Here is an 18,823-nt window from a genome sequence, read left to right as displayed (position 1 = left end):
CCCCTGACCACAGAGCCGACCGGGCAGATGGGGTGGGGCCGGAGCCCACTCGGCTGACCCCCGGGAGGGGCTGCCCGCCCGCCCAGCCACCCACCTACCCCTCGGGCAGCTGTGAGGTGCGGGGCAGGGAAGGGCCAAAGGCACAGAGGGGACAGCAGCTGTGGTCGGTTCAGCCAGAAACTGTCCCTTTAACGAAGACCAGGAGAGCTCTATTGCTTAGACTTAAGGGAAACTTTATTTATTCTTCCTAAAGCAACCTAGTTTAAAAACGAGTTGAGGTTAACAGAGAAGAAAAACCCAGACAGGCAGACACACAGACAGACACACAGACAGACCGGGGGACGGCACAGGTCGGGGCTGCCACATCAGATTCTCTCCATCTTGGAAATGAGGTCGTCACAGATTCTGGTCAGTTCATCGTTTTCTTTAGTCTGAAGGAGGAGAATCAAATCCCTAGATCTCTCCCAGCGCTCGGAGCTGGGAGCAGGCCCAGAGCTTCTAGAAGCAGGAGGGCTGCTCTTCCCCCACTCCGCCTGGACCCGTGGGTCCCCTGTGCCCACCTTCTGCTCAACGACCTTCTCCAGCGAGTGGACGCGCATCTGCTCCTTCCTCAGGACTGCCTGCAGCGCCAGGGCCTCCGCTTGGGCCTTGCTCCGGACCTGGGTGATCTCCTCGTTCGCCCTGGAGCAGCAGAGGGGCTGGGCTGAGCCCACGGGGGACCAGACCCCTCCCGAGGGAGCCTCCTGCACCCTCCCGCCTGACACTCACAGCTGGAGCTTCTCCTCCGCGTGGGCCTTCAGCGCCTGGTACCTCTGGCCCTCCTTCTCGATCCTGCCTATGTAATCCTCAACACACTTCTTCAGCGACTCTTCATTCTGGAAGGAAGAGCAGACACTGAGCCCTGAGCTCAGGGCCCAGGCTCTCTGGGTCATTCGTGGAGCAGCAGTGGGCCAGGCTACAGGGGAAGAGCTCTTCCCGTTTCCTTCCAGAGACGCCAGCACTCACACAGCCCCAGGCCTCCTCTCATCCCGCGGCTCAGGAGGCCTCCGGATGCGGGGCCTGACCCCCCCGCCCCCGAGGGGACCCTGCCCGGCACACAAGAGCCCTATGTCCAGGCACCTCGGGGGAAAGCAGGCCGGGCCCCAGGTCCACGGAACAGCCCCTGCCCTCCTGCCCCCCAGCCCTGTGCTTTGGGGGCCGGGTCTCCTGCTGCCCCAGGAGGGAGACAGCAGCGGCAGGGAACATCTGGACACAGCAGTCTCTGTGCAGGCCACACAGGGACAGCCTCGTGGGCACGCATGTCCGGCAGTAGGCGACAAAGCCGAGAGCTGAGAGTGCAGGTAGGAGGAGGGCTGGAGCCTGGGGCCCACACCCCCGGGGGGGCCTCTCCTTTCTTCCCAGACTCAACACCAAGGCTCAGCTCACCCCCTCTTCCTGCAAGGCCCCCAGCCTCTCCCCGTCCCTGCTTGTCACGCTGCCCCACTGGCAACAATGCCGACCCCGCCGTCCCCGGGGCCTCTTGCCGGCCGGGCACCCACCGTGCGGTAGCCTTCGATCACTTCCTTCTGTTTCTCAAACCGCTTGAAGAGGTCGGAGAACGACTTCTCCGTGGAGTGCAGGTCTGCAGTCAGCTGGTCTCTGTCCCTCAGAACCTTCTGGATCTCGGCTTTGGCAAGTTCCTTCTGCTTCTGAGCCTCCTCTTAAAGGAAGGCCAGCACCCGGGATCAGCGGGCGGCCAGCAGGTGGCGCCACAGACGGCCAGCGCTAGGAGGGCCCCCTGGGGCGCTGACCAGCCCCGCTCTCGGGACCTTCCAGGGCAGGACCTGGGGGCCCCAAGTGCCCCGAAAACAGCTGTTTCCTCAACACCAGCTCCACCCGGAAGCCGAGGGAGCGGACAACGAACCCAGGGCCTGACTGAAGAGCCCAGGCCACACCTACCCCACACTCAGGGCCTCCAGCCCCAGCCCGGACACACCCGGTGCCCAGCACCCACGGAGACTGCAGCTGGACGCACGGCCCCCGGGGCAGGGGTCAGACCGCGGGTGCAGCGCCCACTGGAGGGACCCAATCTGTTTGCCGCCACAGCCCCGGATGCCAACTTGGGGCCCGGCCAACCTGAGGGCTGATAAGCACCTGGGGCCCAGCACCCCCCGGCCTCCCTGACTGCCAGCTGCCCCAGCCCAGGGACTCACCCATCGCCTGGTACACGGTCCCCTCAAACGCGTCCATGATTTTCCTGTGGAGGAGAGCAGATGCCATGAGCCCCGAGAGTGCGTCGTGGGGTCCTGGGCAGCCAGCACGCAGACTCACCCCATCTCCAGGATCTTTTCCTGCAGCGCCGTGCACCTGACCCTAAGCGCCTCGTTCTCCTTCTGTGTCGCCCCAACCTGTGCAGACCACACACCTGAGTTGGCGCCAGTGTCCTCCCGTGCTGGGGTCTCCCGCCCCACTCAGCATACATCGCAGCGCTGGGGGGTCAGCGTGCGGTGGGTGCACGGGTGGGACACCTCCCGACACAGGCGGGGCGGTAGAGCAGCGTGCGGGGGGAGAGCCCCGCGGCAGAGAGGACACCGCCCGAAGACGGCCGGCAGGGGCCAGGAGCTCCTGGGCCCAGCGTGGCCCGGCGCACAGGCCTCCCTGAGAGGGGACCAGCGGACGCCACCCAGGGCATCACCAAGGCAGCAAGGGGACTTGGGGGCCGCTACCCCCTGGGCAGCTCAGAGCAGACACCCAGACCCTCGCTTGCCAACAGGTTCTGCAAGAGACACTGGGTGGAAACGCAGGACACTCGGCTGCCTGGGCGCCTGGCTCGGGGGTCGGTGAGTGGCCGCCTGCGACCCTGCCTGCACGGTGTGAGCAAAAGGCCAGCGCGCAGAGCGGCCACCCCGCTCCCCAAGGCTCTTCAGAGCAGCCTGCAGGGGCCACGCCCAGGGCTGCAGCCAGCAGGTGGGGGCCGCTCGCTGGGCACCTCCCCTCACCCCCCCTTGCCCTCACCGCAGTGTCCAGGTCCTTCTGGCTGTACTGCAGCACGTCCACAATGGGCCCCACGGGCAGCAGCGGAGCCCTGGGTCCGAGGTCACAAGGAGCTGGGCCGAGCGTCTGCAGGCGACAGAGACCAGCTGGGCCGCAAGCTCCCCTGGCACTCCTCTCTGCCCCGTCGGCTCCCCAGATGGCACAGTGCAGCCCCCCTCAGCCCAACAGACCCCTTAAGCCTTCAGATCCACAGCACATGAAAGTCGGGCCATTAGAACAAGTGTTTCTTTACACCACAGAGGGGACGAACCACTTACGGGAACGTCTGGGGCTCCTGCAAAGTCCAGGTCCAGCAGCTGCGCCTCCGGGGGGCTTCCCGAGGAATGCGCGTCTGTGCCTCGTGCACTGAGACCAGAAGAGAACACGCATGCTGTCTGCGTGCGTAGGGGTCGGCCCAGACTCTCCCCCAGGGCCACGGGGTCAATATTCGGGACACGTGGGCCATGCGGCCTATCAGGCTGCCCACCTCTGCTGTCGGAGGGGCTGCACGGGCACAGAAGAGCACAGACCCGCTTACAAACTTGTTTACGAGCTCGGCCAGGGCAGCTGGGGCCCGGCCACTGTCTCTGCCCCCCTCCCTGCGGCAGGGCACTCCCATCGTCACACGGCCTGCGTGGATCGGATTCCCGCCCGCCCCAGCGCACCTGCTGGGCTCCGGGGCCACAGGCGCCGGCCCCCGGGGGCTGTCCTGCAGCAGTGGGTCAAACTTAAGGTACAAGGACTGCTTCCTCAGGGCCGACTCCTTAAACTGCAGGGAAGGAAGCAGGGTCACCGGGGCCCCCGACACGACAGCCTCCACGCCCCGCCCCACGTCGCGCCCGGGAGCCGCCCTGACCCGAGTGGCCTGCAGGGCAGAGCGGCGGAAGCAGCCGGGCCGCCCGCCACGTCCGGTCAGACGTGGACACCGCTCGCGGTTGAGGAATCGCGGCCCGGGGCTGTTCTAGAAAGAGCCCCTTTTGAGACTGGCACTTGAGGAAAGGCCGCCGCGAAGGCGCCGGGAACTTACCGAGGACGCCCCGAACTGCTCCAGGTAATCCACCTCGGCCCCCGTGCCTAGAACTGAAAGGGAGGCGCCAGCTGCCAGCCGCATCCCACCGCCAGCACTCGGCTGTGCGCTCGGAGCGGCACCCTCCCCGCCCACCCTGACCAATGGCCCTTTGCTACAGAGCGGGGCTGCTGTCCGCAGGCTCAGGACGCTTGGGGCTGTATGGCTCCATGGGGCCGTGCCGTGTCCCGCAGGGTGCTGACAGCACTCCTGGGGGCGTGACAACCAGAAGCGTCCCCTGGGGTCCAAATCGCCCCGGTTGAGAACCACTGTGTAAAACCACGCTGAAAGAGTCCTTTAATTTCTGATAATATGACCTTCGCTTAAAAACCTAAGGGTCACTCACACCACAGACAAAAATTAACTCAAAATGGATCAAAGACCTAAATATACGAGCTAAAACCGTAAAATTCTTGGAAGGAAACATGAGGGCAAATCTCCACCACACTGGATTTGGCAATGATGTTTTAGAATTGACCCCAAAAGCACAAGCAGCAGCAGAACAGACTGGGCTGCAAAGTGAACGTTTGTGCTTCCAAGGACACCATCGAGAAAGTGGAGAGAGGGACCTCCCTGGTGGTCCAGTGGTTAAGAATCTGCCTGCAGGGGACGTGGGTTTGATCCCTGGTTGGGGAACTAGGATCCCACATGCCGCGGAGCAACTAAGCCCGCGCGCCACAGCTACAGAGCCCGGGTGCCCTCATGAAGATCCCGAGTGCCGCAACTAAGACCCGATGAGCCAAACGAAGAAAGAGAGAGAGAACTTTTGTGAGTCATGTACCCAAGAAGAATTCTTACCTAGATTATACAGGAAATCTTTACAACTCAATAGAAAAAAAACAACTCAATTAAGAAACAGGCAAAGGATCCGAGCAGATGCTCCTCCAGAGGAGACACGAAAGGTCAACGTCAGTCAGCAGGGAAACGCCGACACTGCACTGCACACCCACCGGGACAGTGGGGTGCAGACCCGGACCGTCAAACCATGTGGGGGCAGAGTAGAGGGTGCGGACCCCGCGGGGAACAAACAGTTACACAGTGTTACCACGTCCCCTTCAGGGTACGTCTGCCCCAAAGAGATGGGAAACGTACGCTCACACAAAACGTGTACGTGAGTGTTCCCAGCAGCCTCGTTCATACGAGCCAAAGAGTGGAAATCAACTGGTAAAGGAAGAAACAAGATGCGGTCTATCCACACAGGGGATATTACTCAGCCATAAAAGGAAGTCCTCACACAATGTGACACGAGGGACTTGGAAACATCACAGGACACAAACCCCGAGTCACGTGTCTAGGGTCCCTGGCCGGGGAGCAGGCTGCCCCAGTGGAGCTGATCCACGGTTCCTGGTCCCGCCCGCACAGGGAGGACCCCACAATGGCCCTGCCACACAGAAACCCTACACTCGTCTCCTGCCTTCTCTAGGCCTGGGGGTTTTAAGTAACCAAAACTGAGAGATCCTGGCGTGCTGCCTCCTGTCCTGTAAAGCACCTCAGCTGGAAGTCCTCACTGAAGGCAGCTCAGACCCGCGACTCTTCCACCCCCTCATCCAGGGTGCGTGGATGGGCAGGGCTTCTCCTTTTATCTCTACGGGGTCTCGTCTTAAACAGCACTTCGATTCAGCGAGTTCCCGCTGCCTCCTGTGTCTGTATCTGTACCGCCTGGGTCAGTCAGGCCTGCTGCCTGTTTTTCTAAGTTGGCCTAAAACATATATGTTTTTAATATCACAGATCTTAGTCCTGTTCTGAAAATGCCCATAGTTGATAAACCAGAAGTTTCCACGTGAATCACTCAAGTCAGGGGACGGGGCTGCCCGCACGATGACCGCCCGCGGGCACCATGGAACACGGTTCTAGCACCCCGGCCTCGAGGACGGGTGAATGACGTACCCTCGGCGGGGTCCCAGAAGTGCTCCCCACTCAGGTCCAGGCCGGGCTCCGGCCCCCGGGGGGTTGCGGGTGTGGGGTCAGCGGGCATGGTTGGTGGCTCGCTGCCCGGGCTGCTGGTTGGAGCCGATGCCCCCGAAGCGTCTGTGGTCCCCTCCTGGAAGGGAGGTTGGGGTCACCGCAGGGGCTCATCAAGATGAGTGGGCGTGGGGGGAGCAGGGGAAGCAGCGTGTCCCACCCCACAGCCCCGGGCACCACCGGCCTGCCTCTGCCCCGTGACGACCCGCAGACGTGGCAACAGCATGAGGACGCCCGCCCACACCCGTACCTCGCCCGCCGCTTCTGCGGTCCCTGCCGAGGTCTGCAACGCCGGTGTGTCATCCGCCGAGGCCAAGAGCACCTGCCTAAAGAGACGGGGTCAGCAGGGCCCGCGCCCCACACCTCCCCCCGTCCTGCACCGAGCTGCCACCAGCACCCCCCCGCCCAGGAGCCAGGCTTGAGGCCCAACCGGGTGGCCACGCAAAGCCATCCCCCGACCTCACCTGCAAGAGCATCGCTCCCCAGAAGCAGACAAGGCACTCTGAGGTCATCTCAACTCAACAAAAAGCAAACCACAGGGATCCGCTTATCCTTTTTACCAGGAAACTGCAACAGCAGCCGGTGCTGGACGGCTGGGCGCACCTCGGCCACTGAGCGGCGTCCCCGGGGAGCGGGGACAGGCCTGAGGCAGGGCTCACGCCGGGAGACGGCGCCCCCGAGCTGCGCTGCGGGAATCCTGGGGCTCTCGGCTAGGTATCTTGCTAGACGTCCGGATGCATCACAGGGAACGCATCTCAGACAGCGTGGGCACCCCCTCCCCGCTATTCCTCAAGAGCTGTGGCAGCTGCCCTGGGGCCCCTGCTCAGGGCTGCAGGTGGCATCTCTGGTCTCGTGCCCACCACTGCCACCCCGTGCTCACCGGCTTGGAGACGAGGCCTCTGTGGCCGGCCTGCTCTTGGGGTGCTCTGGGGGCTGGGCCTCTCCGTCACCTCCGGTGGGGTTACAGTCTGGGTCGTCCAGCTTGTCCTGGTCCAGGCTGTTGGACCCGCGGGGAGGGGGATCGGGACCCTCGCCCGCCTCCACGAGGGCCTTTTCCTCCTTTTCCTGCCTCGCCTCTGGTCTCCTCGAGGGAGGTCTGAGAGCCGGGGTCTTCCCTCGTTTCCTCAGTGGGGGCGGCCCTTTGATGGTGCCGTCAGAAAAGTCAAATTCCAGCCTTACGGGCTCACTCCTCAAAGAGTCGGCCGTTTGCCCTTCGGCCTCCTCCTTCTGAGGACTGGGGAACGTGGCACCTCCAGCCTCCACGGGGCCAGCTGGGGCCTCGCTAGGCAGGTCCACGAGGGGCTCTGCTCCGCGGGCTCCGCCGGGGTGGGTACCAGGAGCTGAAGCGGCCCCGGCAGAGGGCGCAGGGAGCCCGCTCGAGTTTTCTCCTGTGGCTCTCAGCGGGTCCTCTGTTCTGTCCTGGGATGCCATCCCGGGAGGGTCTTCTAGAATTGTGGAGGTAGAGGTAGCACTTTCCTCTAAGGAATGAGGATGGACGTGTTCTTCCTGGGTGGGCTCAGGGCTGCCTGACGTTTGTCCCGGAGATGCCTCTGGGGTTTCAACACTTTCGGGCATCTGGGAAGAGCTTGCAGGATCCAGGCAGGCCTGGGGAGCCGAGGAGGGCCCGCTGCGATTCCTGTCGTCAGAGGCCGGTCTCATGTCCTCTGAAGCGGGGTTGGCATCGGCCACTGCTGGTTTCTGGAGAATTCCATTGGTCGTTCTAGTGTCTGTTTCCTTGGTGAACTGTTGGCTTTTTAGAAAGACGTAGTTAACACTAAAGAACGAGTTAGGTTTTTAGTTAGATTTTAGTCCACGTGAAAACATTAGCTAAACACAAGGAAAAAAAAGAGCATTTGGCCAACCCTCTCCTCAAGATTAACCTTCACAAGTACGTTCCCACAACTCAGTGCTGGCGGGCCACCTAGAGACACAGGTGACTGAGAGAGAGGAGGAACCTGACTGACAACAGCCAAGGCTGAGGTCCTCCATGCCGGCCTATTTTCCCCTTTTGGTTGGGGACCACCAGCTACGCGGCCAGGGACAGTCAGGGCACACCAGGGTCAGGCTTCCCGCTGGAGAGAGAAAGGCCAGGTCAAGGACGCTGACTTCACAAGGAGCAGGGCCCAGCTCCCGGGTCCTCCTGGCCCCTCCACGCCCTGCTCTGTGGCTGGAGCAGCTCAGACCCAGGGGCCAGGAGGCAGCATCTGAACGGCTGGGTTTCCCTTTCCTCCTGGGGATTGTTACAAAAGAATAGTATTTGAGTCACTCTCATCTCACTCAGCTGAATCTCAAAATGAAAACTAAAAAACTGAAGTTGAAAAGTAGCAAGGAAACCTGGGGAGAGGGGGAGATTCCGGTTTGAGGAGCTTCCAGCCATGGGGAGATACTCGGCACGAGGACATTTCAGTGGAGCGAGGCGAAGGGTATGTTAGTGACCTTTTGCTTTTATACCTTTCTCTGCACATCTGAAATCCATTTAAAAGAAAAAGCAAGTTTTGAACAGTTTAAGTCAGCAAAAGTCAGAACGAAATGTGCCAGTGAGGCCCCTTCCCACTCTGGATGTAGAGGGTCCCTGGGGGCGCCAGCCGGGTTAATTCAGCCTCATCTGGGGGTGAAGGGCCACCGCCAGGGTCCTCGTCTCCAGATGGAGGCAGGAAAAGCCTTGGCATTCACACTGTCGACCACCTCACGCAAGCCAACCACCTAATGCCAGGCGAGGCTGCAAAGAAGCTTCTGCTGGTTAAAGTCAAGTGTTTCAAATCTGACTCGTCAGGCCACACGTGTTCTGGTCAGATTACACAACACACGGGTTCCTCTGCCTTTAGCGGTAAGAGCTATCTGTAAGCTTTCTCCAGGGCTTGCCGCTGAGGACAGGAGACGGACCGGCAAGCAGGAGACCCCAGTGGAATGCTAAAAAAGAAGCAAAACCACAGAGCGTCCCTCCTTGGAGATTCGGCCAGGACATTTCATGAAGTTAGAGAAACAAAACCAAGGCCAATTTGTTGGCAAGAGCACAACAGAGGAGCAGAATGTGAAGTTTAAACTTCCTGTCTTATTATTCACTTTTCCAACAACGAACGACTTCGGCGGTGCTCTGGGCCGCACACTACACAGACCCAGAGCGGAGACCAGGAGGAGCCCAACCAGATGCGGCGGGTGAAACAGACTTCTCCTGCCAAGTCCATCGGAGAGGTTACAAATTGCAGTACGTCAAACAGTGCCAATACTTACTTCTCTTTCTGGGTCCAGACTTGACAGTTTTCTAGTCCAATGGTGTCGCCCAGAGCAAAGCAAGCTTCAAGCTTGCTGCCCGTGCTGGGACTTAAAATCCTGTGTGTCTGCGGATCCCGCAGAGGTGTCTGAAAAGTAACCTGTCGGGGAGGGAGGAGGGCAGCTGTTCAATAATTCAAGTCTTCAAGCACCACGCTGGCAGCACCATGCCCTGCCCTGCCAGCTCAGTAAGTCACCAGGAAAGCAGGTGACCTCATGTGTGACGCACGGTAGATAGTACGCAGAGGCAAGACGTGCTTACCTTCATAGCTTTGGCTGTGCTCTTAGGTGGTACGTTTTCTTTCTGTGACAGACGGAGAACAGATGATCTTCCGGTAAGTTCCAGTGGTGAAAACAGGAAGTCGCAGTTTTCTGTACTTTTGTCACCAGTGACATTTTCGTCACTGAAGACGTGCAGACTCATTCTGAAAAGGAGATAGTTTTGTGTCAGGAGTAGGGCAGTGACACCGCGTTGTCTGGACGCACATATGTGAAAGTGACAGCTGACCCCACAGTGCTGCAAGGAGGACGTCCGCCTTCCTGCACAGGTGGGTCACACCTCAGGCAGTGTGTCCTCTGCCAGGCAGTCCCCATCCTGCTCTGGGGGAGCTGCCACCTCCCAGGAGCAAGAGCTAGAGGGGCTTTCAGCCCACAGGGCAAGAAGGAAGACCCAAGAGCTCGAAATAACTCGAACTTTGTGGGTAAAAGTTGGGAGACAGATAGGAGCTGATCTGTGGCAAAACTGCAAGGGGCAGAGGAAGCCTGGGCCTCCCCACAGGCCTCAGCGTCAGAGGTGGAGCAGCTGCCAAGTTAGTGGACAACAAAGCAGGAGGGGGGACCTCCCTGGTGGTCCAGTGGGTAAGGCTCTGCGCTCCCAATGCAGGGGGCCTGGGTTCGATACCTGGTCAGGGAACTAGAGCCCGCATGCAAGCTGCAACTAAGAGTTTGCATGCTGCAGCTAAGACCCGACACAGCCAAGGTAAATAAATGAAAAAGTAATGCAATAAAATGCTATTTCAAAAAAATAAAAAAAGAGAGAGAAGGAGGAAGAAAAAAGAGAATTAAAAAAAAAGTGAAGCAGAAGGGCACAGCAGCTTGCTGTCCACCCACGGGGCTGGGAAACAAGGACTGGACTAGGGCGTCAGGAGGGCCGAGGCTCAGAGGAGGAGTTAGAGGAAGGAACAAGCAGCAGGTGCAGAGTCACTTGGGGGGAGTCGAGGAGCTTCTGCACCAGGGGCCTCCAGTGGGGCCCAGGAGGTTCTAGAACAATCCCATTCCTCCTTCCGAAGCCCTCATAATGGTCAACACCGTGGCGTTCCCAACTTCGGAGACACCAGAGCACTGGGCATTGACCTGCCCGGGGCACTACAGGTCCTTGCTGGCAGTGGGGGCCCTGGGGACTGTGCCTGGAAGAGACCAGGTGGCTGGGGCAGGGAGAGAAAGGGTGTCCTGAAAAGAGGTGAGCTCAGCGTGGGAGGTCAGGGTGACGAGCCACCTGGAAGGGCGCTGCGTGTGAACAGGGAGGGCTCACAGGGAAGGGGGCGGCCAGAGCTCTGGCACCGCGCCAGGGTGGAGTGGTCTGCCCTGGCTCGAGAGCAGCCCGCACCTGCCGCGTGGAAGCGGGCAAGAGACGCCCAAGCCAAGGGTCACTGTTAGGTTTGGCCTGAGCAACGGGGTAAAACGGGGAAGGGGGCTGGATGGCTGGAGGACACAGAAGGGAGACATCAAGTCGGAAGACCCCCGTCGCCTGGGGAAGGTGGGAGAGCAATGACAGCAGCCTTTAGGGCTTTGGCTTCTATAATGATGGGGCCACGGAGGGGGCTCCTGAGCAGAGGGACCCGGGCCAGGCGGGGAGGAGGGCTGGTGGCCGGGGGCGAGCGGGTTCTCCGGAATCAGCGGGGCGGGGAGCGTGGAGCCCAGGTTTCCAAAGCAGGTGCGTCAGGAGTCAGGTGCTGCAGGAGTCGGTGAAGGCTCTCAGGTGGGGCTGCGCCCAGAGGAGGGGCCGGAACTAGGAGGCCTGCCTTTGGCGCAGAGCTGCAAGCCCGCGGGTATTCAGAGGCGGAGACGTGTCTCTGCAGGTCACAGCCACGGGCGGTTTGCGGCTGGACGAGGTCACCGGGATAGGGAGAGGAGAGGCCGGCGCAGCGGGCCGGAGGGGCCTCCTGGAGGGCGACATAGGAGCCACCAGGCGTCTCTAGAGGCAGGGGCGGGAGCCCATCGGCTCCGCTTCCGTTTGCGCCCGGGCGGGCGGGACGAAGGCAGTCGAGAGAGGACCCTGAGGAGGGGCCCAGACGGCGGGCAGGGCGGAGCCGCGGGACGAGCCGGAGGGGGCGTAGGCCCACGTCCAGGGTGGCCGCCAGCACGGCAGGCAGAGACCCGAGGCCAGGCCAGAGGCGGGACCGGAGCCCCGAGCCCGGACCCCACCACCGCCTTACCTGCCGGCCGCCGCACGGAACCAAGGGAGCGGGAGACGAGGAGTCCGGGAGCCCCTCTGCCCGCCGCCGATTCAAATACCGACGGTTGGCGCGCGCGGCCAATCAGCGCGTGGATGGGGCGGGACGAACGGGCGCCGCCAGCCAATGGGAGGTCGAATCACAGGTCACGCCCACGAGGAGGTTCCGCTTCCGGGGTGACGGCACGCTGGGCGCGGCGGTCGCCGGATTTCTCGGTAACCGCAGCTCGCTAGGCGGGCGTAGAGGAAAGGCCGTACGCGGGCGGGCAGTGACTGCGGGGCCCGCCGTCGCCCGGGAATCTCGCGCTCTGCTGCGGACGCGCCTGGGCTGCGCGGGAAGGTCAGGGCCTGAGAGCCGCTCGCCCGAGTCTCAGTTTCCCCAGCTGTGCAGTGGGGCCAAGTGCAGCACCGCCACCAAGGCGGGTCCTGAGGAGCATCCAAACCCTCGCGAGGACTGTCGCGGCAGTTCACAACTTCTGGCCGAGCGAGGGGACCGGGAACTTCATTTCCCAGAGTGCCCCGCAGGACGCCGTCTCCCAGAGCGCCCCGCGAGTGGCCTGAGGGTGGGGACTCCATTTCCCAGAGCGCCCCGCGTCTTCCGGACCCGGACGCCGCGGCCTGTTGTCGCTGGGGCAGTGGGTCTCGCCGGGACGGCGTTCCGGAGGCGACGGCGGCGCAATGGACAGCCCCGAGGTCACTTTCACGCTGGCCTACGTGGTGTTCGCCGTGTGCTTCGTGTTCACCCCCACCGAGTTCCACTCGGCCGGGCTCACGGTGCAGAACCTGCTGTCGGGCTGGCTGGGCAGCGAGGACGCCGCCTTCGTGCCCTACCACCTGCGCCGCACGGCCGCCACGCTGCTGTGCCACTCGCTGTTGCCGCTAGGTGAGCTCGGCGGGCGTGGGCGGCGCTCGAGACCGAGCTCCGGGACCCCGGAGTGGGGAGGGACGGCGGAGGGCGCCCGTGCGGGAGAGCCCGGGCTGCGGGCCAAGCGCCCGTGTGCTCCCAGGAGTGGGGAGAACGGTGCTGGCGGCAGCTGCCTCTTGCAGGTACCTGGCGGAAAGACGGGCTCAACCTTGGGGGAAGGGATGCTTTGCTCACTGGGGCGGGTGGTGAGCTGTCCCATGGGGGGGGTAGCTCCCAGGAGAGGGGCATGAGTTAACTGATGCAAATAGGGGTGACCCTTCCCAGTCGTTGGACGGTGGGTGCGGGAAAGGCAGGTAGAGGGTGACGCCAGTTGAGAATGTCACAGGTGCAGAGGCCAGGGAAGGCGTGTGTGTGGGGATGCTCAGACGTTGTCAGGGGCTGTGCTGGGTGGTGATCCAGGTGATAGCTGGCTTCTGGGAGGCTGGCTGGTTGGATGGGGTACTGGGTGGGGTTCTCTTGAGGACTTGGGGTCAGAAGTAGGGCGGTGGCGGTGGCGGTGGCCAGCAGCATGTGCAGCTCGGTGGACACAGGGAAGGGTTTCCACCTGGCAGCAGGGCATGGAAAGTGGCCAGGAGCTGGCTGGGCTGAGGCTGGCCTGTGCGTGGGGGCTGCCTGCTTTGTGTGGAAGGCGGCAGAGGAGAGGCCACGCCAGCATAGAGGCAGGGCCGATGTGGTGAGCTGCGAGCTCTGCTGAGCCCCCAGGGACGCAGGGATGCCCGTCAGCCGGCTTCCCATACGAGGAGTTTGGGTTCTCCTGAGGGTCGTGTGTTGGGTTTCCGCCCTGGGAACTAAGGATCTCTGCAGCTTTATGGAGCTTCTAACTGCATCTTCCCACCAGGCTGTGGGGGTCTGGGCCACCACCATCCCGTGATGGACAGGGAAACTGGAAGGTGAGCCGAGTGACTTAGGGGGGCCGCTCGAGGAGGAAATGGGGTGGAGCCTGGCCTTGTGGCCAAACAAGGAGTCTGTTTTTTTTAATTTGTTTTGAAATACCTTTGAATCTTTAGAGATGTGTTATTTATTTCTACACGATGAGTTACCTAAAGCATATCAACTCGATCAACAACATTTATCATTATTTTCGCAATCTCAAATCTGTGCTGCAGGTCACTGTCTACTTCATTAATTTCGACATGCAAATTGGCCCCCATCTGGCCAGCAGGAGCCCTGGAGCTGGCTCCTGTGTCCTTGTGACATGCTCCTGTCATTCTTTGCTTACCGTCTGGTGCAGGACATCCCAGTTCTGGGATGGGCCATGCTCTGATCCGCCTCCTCAGAGCAGGTGGGGTCCAGAGGCCAAGATCCGGCCCCAGGAGGGCCAGTGGGCAGCTCTGCATTGGGTGACGCCAGATGCTTGTATTTACTTTTGCTTTTCTAGGTTTTTCTCGTTTTATTTCTGGTAGTTATATGTCATTTGTACATAAAGTAGTAAGATAAAAACGTTTCCTGCTGACAGGGCAAGGACTGAGGTGAGTCAGCTGTAGAGGCGGGCGAGGCCCACCTGCCTTGGGGCACTGTGGTCTTGCTCTGGGGGCCGACTAGGGCAGAGGGCCGTGCCCAGGCCTGGGGGCTAAAGGGAGTGTGCCCCCCCCCCCATGCCCCCGGAGGGTCAGGAACAGCACTGTGGACCTTGGTGGGTACCATCTGAGGAGGATGAGTGTGGCAGTCCCAGCCTCTGCTGAGGTTTGCCCTGTCCCTTTTAGGCTACTACGTGGGCATGTGCTTCGCAGCCTCAGAAAAGCGGCTCTACTCCCCCAGCCAGGCCCCGGAGACCTGGCGGGGCTTCCTCCTGCTGGCATTGACACTGCCCATCATCGCCTGCACCCTGATCTACTACTGGTCCCGGGACCGGTGGGCCCACCACCCACTGGCCCGCACCCTGGCCCACTATGCCCTCCCGCAGTCAGGCTGGCGGGCCGTCGCTTCCTCCGTGGACACCGAGTTTCGGCGGATCGACAAGTTTGCCACGGGGGCGCCGGGTGCCCGTGTGATTGTGACAGACACGTGGGTGATGAAGGTGACCACGTACCGTGTGCGCGTGGCCCAGCAGCAGGACGTGCACCTGACTGTGACGGAGTCCCAGCAGCACGACCTCTCCCCAGACTCGAACCTGCCCGTGCAGCTGCTTACCATCCGCGTGGCCAGTGCCAACCCTGCTGTGCCGGCCTTCGACATCCGGTAGGCGGGCCTGCGGCTGGGTGGGGGTGAGGCTGGGGTTGCTGGGGTGGGTGTGGCCAGCCAGCGCCCAAGTTCTGGTCTTTGAGTTGCTCCAGGAGGTGATGATGGTGGGAGCTGGTCCTATCAGCCGCCCCTCCAGTGTGCCCCTCCCTCAGCGCCCCCATCCCCCCAGCCCCCCTCAGCTACTCTCCGCTTCCCCTTTCTGCACACCCTGCTCTGAGCTGTCTTCCACAGCATGTTGGGGGGAGCACGCGGGGGATGTTTGGGGGCCGCCGTGTAGCACAGAGGCTTGGTAGCTCCCTCGGCTCTGAGGCCTGGGCCTGAGCCCAGGTGTTCCCGACTAGTTCAGGCTGCGGCGGGCCTGCGCTGCCCCTCCTGGGACATGCCCTGGGCCTGACCCTGCCGAGGGCTAGGCGCTCTGTTTCTCAGCTACAGTCCTCCCGCCCTCCTGCCCTCCCACGTCGTGGGGGGCCAGTGGGCAGCTTTGGGTCTGTGGGCTCCGGCCCCAGGGCCCTCTCTGCTGGCTGCTGGGCTGCGCCTGAGCTGCCACGTCTGTGTGGTCGTGGGCGCCCTGGGCACTGGGGCGCAGCCTTGGCCTCTTTGCCCGCCCCGGGGTCCTTGCCAGCCTGCTGGGAACCACGGCCCTGCCCCGTAGACGCACCCGGTGGTCCCCACCCAGCAGCAAACACCTCGTGCAGGCTGAATTCCACGGAGTATGGTGAGCTGTGTGAGAAGCTCCGGGCGCCCATCCGCAGCGCGGCCAACGTGGTCATCCACCAGAGCTTGGGCGACCTGTTCCTGGAGACCTTCGCCTCCCTGGTGGAGGTCAACCCGGCCTACTCGGTCCCCAGCAGCCAGGTGGGGGGCTGGGCAGGGGTGGTGGGTTCCCCAGCTGGGCCCCCATGGACCACGTCTCCTGCGGTGGGGGCCCCCCAGGGCGGCCTGGTGGGGCTCCCTCTGACCGCCTGGGCCGCCTGCAGGACCTGGAGGCGTGCATCGGCTGCATGCAGACCCGGGCCAGCGTGAGGCTGGTGAAGACCTGCCAGGAGGCGGACGAGGGCGAGTGTCAGCAGTGCTGTTGCCGCCCCATGTGGTGTCTCACCTGCATGGGCAAGTGGTTCGCCAGCCGCCAGGACCCGCAGCGCCCCGACACCTGGCTGGCCAGCCGTGTGCCCTGCCCCACCTGCCGCGCGCGCTTCTGCATCCTGGATGTATGTGCTGTGCGCTGAGCCCGCCAGAGGGACCCCGCCACTGCCTTGGGGAGTAGTTGGGCCTCTGGGCCCTGGTTTGGGCTGTCATGGGTGGCTCATCCCTGTGTGGCGACTCACCGGTGCAGAAGGGCTGAGGCTGCAGTAGGGCTGGGGTTTTGGTTTTAAAAAGAAGTTTTCTGTTGAAGTTCTGTCTGCGGCAGCGGGATGGGTTCTCAGCGCCTCTGTCTCCCCGACTCTTCGTGCTTCCAGTTAGGGGGTAGATGCTGGGCACGCAGAACGTGGTGTTGGGTCCATCTCCAGAGCATTCTGGGGCCCCCTGAGCTGTGTTCTGGGAGACCCTGTCGTCTGCCCCAGATGGCCCTAACTTAAGCCACTTGCCTTAAACGTATGGGGCACATGGACCTTAACTGCTCGTCAGTTATACGACAGACTCGGATTTGCCCGAGACTGCAGTCTATCCTGCTCCTGTCCCCAAGCCGGCTGCTGGCCCTGTGGCATTGGCACCCTCCACTCCCCCGACGGAGGCTGCTCTGAGGATCTGGCGCAGAGCTAATTGGTGGAGGGTGAGAGCGCTGCCCAGGGTCTGCTGGTGATTGTGGGCAGCCAAGAGCCCACTCCTGGGGAGGTGGGTGGCCCCTGCCTGCTCCCTGCCCAGGGATACTCTGGGCTTCCCATCAGGGGCTGGCTGCTTTCAGCTGCCGTTCTCTTAGCCGCGTGCTTGTGGGGGCCGCCCACCCCTTGGAGGGGCCTGTAACCACGTGCCTTCTGCTGCTCCTGCGAGTCCAGGGAAGGGGCCAAGTTTCAGACTCCTGCTAGCGAGGGCACTGAGTTGAAGACCATGCTCCACAGCAGCGTCCTACATCCGGATGACAGGCTTGTTGGGACTCAGCACGGGGCTGGCCATACCCCGCAGGGTCCACCCACTTAGGAAGGGAAGTGCCCAGCAGTCAGGACAATGGCAGCTGTCTTCCCAATTCCTGTTGGTGCAGGAGGGGAGCAGGGAGGCAAGTGCCAGGTCCCTGGGTACAGCTCTGACAAACGGGACTGTTGGAGGGGCCCTAAGCCCCCTAAACCTGGTCATTCTAAGCAGGGGAGATGGACTCAGCTGGCCCATCTCACCCAAGGCTGCACCAAAGCCAGGGATTTGGAAGCGAGAAGCCCAGCTTTGTGGTCCTCGGGGGTGCCCACAGATGAAGGCCATCAGAGGGGCAGGCGGGAGCCATGCCCAGCCTCAGCCTGGACTTGCAAACCTTGGCAAGGGAGAGCCAGGCCTGGGGCTATCTTTTCTACAAAAGAAACTTACTTAGTTTTATAAAGATAAGTCTATTGTAGTGAGGTGATACACTATTTAATAAAATGTTACTATGAGTTTATATATTTTCTTGATTGGAATATTTTGTTTTTCCTGATACTCAAACGTTGGTAACAATTGGGGAGATGCCATCTTAGAAGTGGCAGCTTTTAATATGCACGTTTTGCTCAGAAAAAGAGAAGGGAGGCAGACTATGCGGGAATCTTCCTCTGGTTTCCCAGCTGGGGTCAGAAAGCCCATTTCCAGGGCACCCTCGTTGAAGGGTCCTGGTGGTTGTAGGGGGGTCAGCATGCAGGTGCTCCAGGTACAGGGGACACTGGTGGCCCAAGGTGGTGGGCCCTGCTCGTCGAGGCCTCCAACCTTGAGCTCTCCGCTATGTCCCATGGGATGCCTGGGTGTCCCATGGGATGCCTGGGTGGCCCTGGAGAGCAGCTCAGGTCGGGGAGCTACGGCACGTGCTTCCTGCTCTCTTATATTGGTGCTGGCCCCCAAACGTTTTTAAAAAGTGGTACATGCAACCCATTTAAAAAACACAGGTAGGGCTTCCCTGGTGGCGCAGTGGTAGAGAGTCCGCCTGCCGATGCAGGGGACACGGGTTCGTGCCCCGGTCCGGGAAGATCCCACGTGCCGCGGAGCGGCTAGGCCCGTGAGCCATGGCCGCTGAGCCTGCGCTCCGCAACGGGAGAGGCCACAACAATGAGAGGCCCGCGTACCAAACAAAACACAGTCTCGAATTTTCTACATCCCGGAGATCTTTGACGTTCTTTCGACTTCAGTCCTTCTCTTTACTTCTTTTGCACACAGCATCACCACTTAACGCGTGGAGACTGGCCCAGGGCCCCAACGGGTGGGGTACCCGGTGGGGGTCACGGAGGGCCCGTGGGCCGTGTGCGGGGTGGGGGAGCGGTTAGCGCAGGAGGCGGCTCTGAAAGAGGCAGAAGTGAGCTCAGCGGCGGGAACTTCACATAGGCTCGCGGCGCCGGGCATCAGTCGCGGGCAGCGAGTCACCGCAGGCTTCTACGTGCCTGAAGACTGCAGCCCGAAGCTGCTCTGCTGCCTCCCTTTCCGGGTTCCGGGTTCCCGCCAGCGCGGACACAGTTCCCGCCGAACCGACCAATCGGAGAGCGCCCGAAACCGGCGCCGGGCCAATCGGAGACGCGTCCCTTGTTCCCTTGGCGCGCCCGCGTCGCCAGCGTCCGAATCTCCCGCCAATACCCCTATCCCCGCCCGCGAAGGCGCGGCCAATCAGCGTCCGAGGGTCGCGGCGGCCAGGCCGCTTCCAAGGCGGAGGGGGCAACCTTTTTTGAGGGTCTCGCCTCAGTCAACCCGGCGGCGCCCCTTCGCCTCCCGGATGGCAGCACGCGGGGCAGCTGTTTCGCGGCTCCCGGCCCGGCTTGGACGGCCTGCGGGGCGCGCGCCTCCGAGAGGCTCCCCC

The 18,823-nt window shown here is 62.0% G+C and overlaps 2 protein-coding genes across 6 annotated transcripts; one reads left to right on the top strand and one right to left on the bottom strand.

Annotated features, from left to right (window-relative positions):
• Window positions 1-216: 216 nt before the first annotated feature.
• On the bottom strand, window positions 217-12,191 carry TACC3 (transforming acidic coiled-coil containing protein 3). Of its 3 annotated transcripts, none has more exons than XM_033856498.2 (16): window positions 11,746-12,191; window positions 9,573-9,735; window positions 9,272-9,411; window positions 6,921-7,790; window positions 6,291-6,366; window positions 5,966-6,119; window positions 4,040-4,092; window positions 3,678-3,781; window positions 3,291-3,516; window positions 2,995-3,099; window positions 2,311-2,387; window positions 2,193-2,236; window positions 1,539-1,699; window positions 769-875; window positions 561-681; window positions 217-431 (listed from the first exon to the last, which is right to left on the bottom strand). In XM_033856498.2, the coding sequence occupies exons 2-16, from the start codon at window positions 9,732-9,734 to the stop codon at window positions 366-368; spliced, it is 2,466 nt and encodes an 821-aa protein (XP_033712389.1). In that variant the 5' UTR covers window position 9,735; window positions 11,746-12,191; the 3' UTR covers window positions 217-365. The 3 variants fall into 3 exon arrangements, with proteins under 3 accessions (XP_033712389.1, XP_073660846.1, XP_073660847.1); XM_073804745.1 differs by lacking the exon at window positions 11,746-12,191 and adding an exon at window positions 11,332-11,657; XM_073804746.1 differs by lacking the exon at window positions 11,746-12,191 and adding an exon at window positions 11,332-11,655 and having other exon boundaries at window positions 3,291-3,378.
• A 116-nt stretch (window positions 12,192-12,307) lies between these two features.
• TMEM129 (transmembrane protein 129, E3 ubiquitin ligase) lies at window positions 12,308-17,449 on the top strand. 3 transcript variants are annotated; one of them, XM_033856502.2, is made up of 4 exons: window positions 12,308-12,645; window positions 13,526-13,577; window positions 14,391-14,865; window positions 15,846-17,449. In XM_033856502.2, the coding sequence occupies exons 1-4, from the start codon at window positions 12,441-12,443 to the stop codon at window positions 16,092-16,094; spliced, it is 981 nt and encodes a 326-aa protein (XP_033712393.1). In that variant the 5' UTR covers window positions 12,308-12,440; the 3' UTR covers window positions 16,095-17,449. The 3 variants fall into 3 exon arrangements, with proteins under 3 accessions (XP_033712393.1, XP_019806862.1, XP_033712392.1); XM_033856501.2 differs by lacking the exon at window positions 13,526-13,577 and adding an exon at window positions 15,564-15,723 and having other exon boundaries at window positions 12,309-12,645; XM_019951303.3 differs by lacking the exon at window positions 13,526-13,577 and having other exon boundaries at window positions 15,846-16,037.
• The last annotated feature ends 1,374 nt before the right edge of the window (window positions 17,450-18,823 follow it).

Source organism: Tursiops truncatus, chromosome 5 (assembly GCF_011762595.2).
Source record: "Tursiops truncatus isolate mTurTru1 chromosome 5, mTurTru1.mat.Y, whole genome shotgun sequence".
NCBI lineage: Eukaryota > Metazoa > Chordata > Mammalia > Artiodactyla > Delphinidae > Tursiops > Tursiops truncatus.
This window is presented reverse-complemented; position numbering and strand designations above follow the sequence as displayed.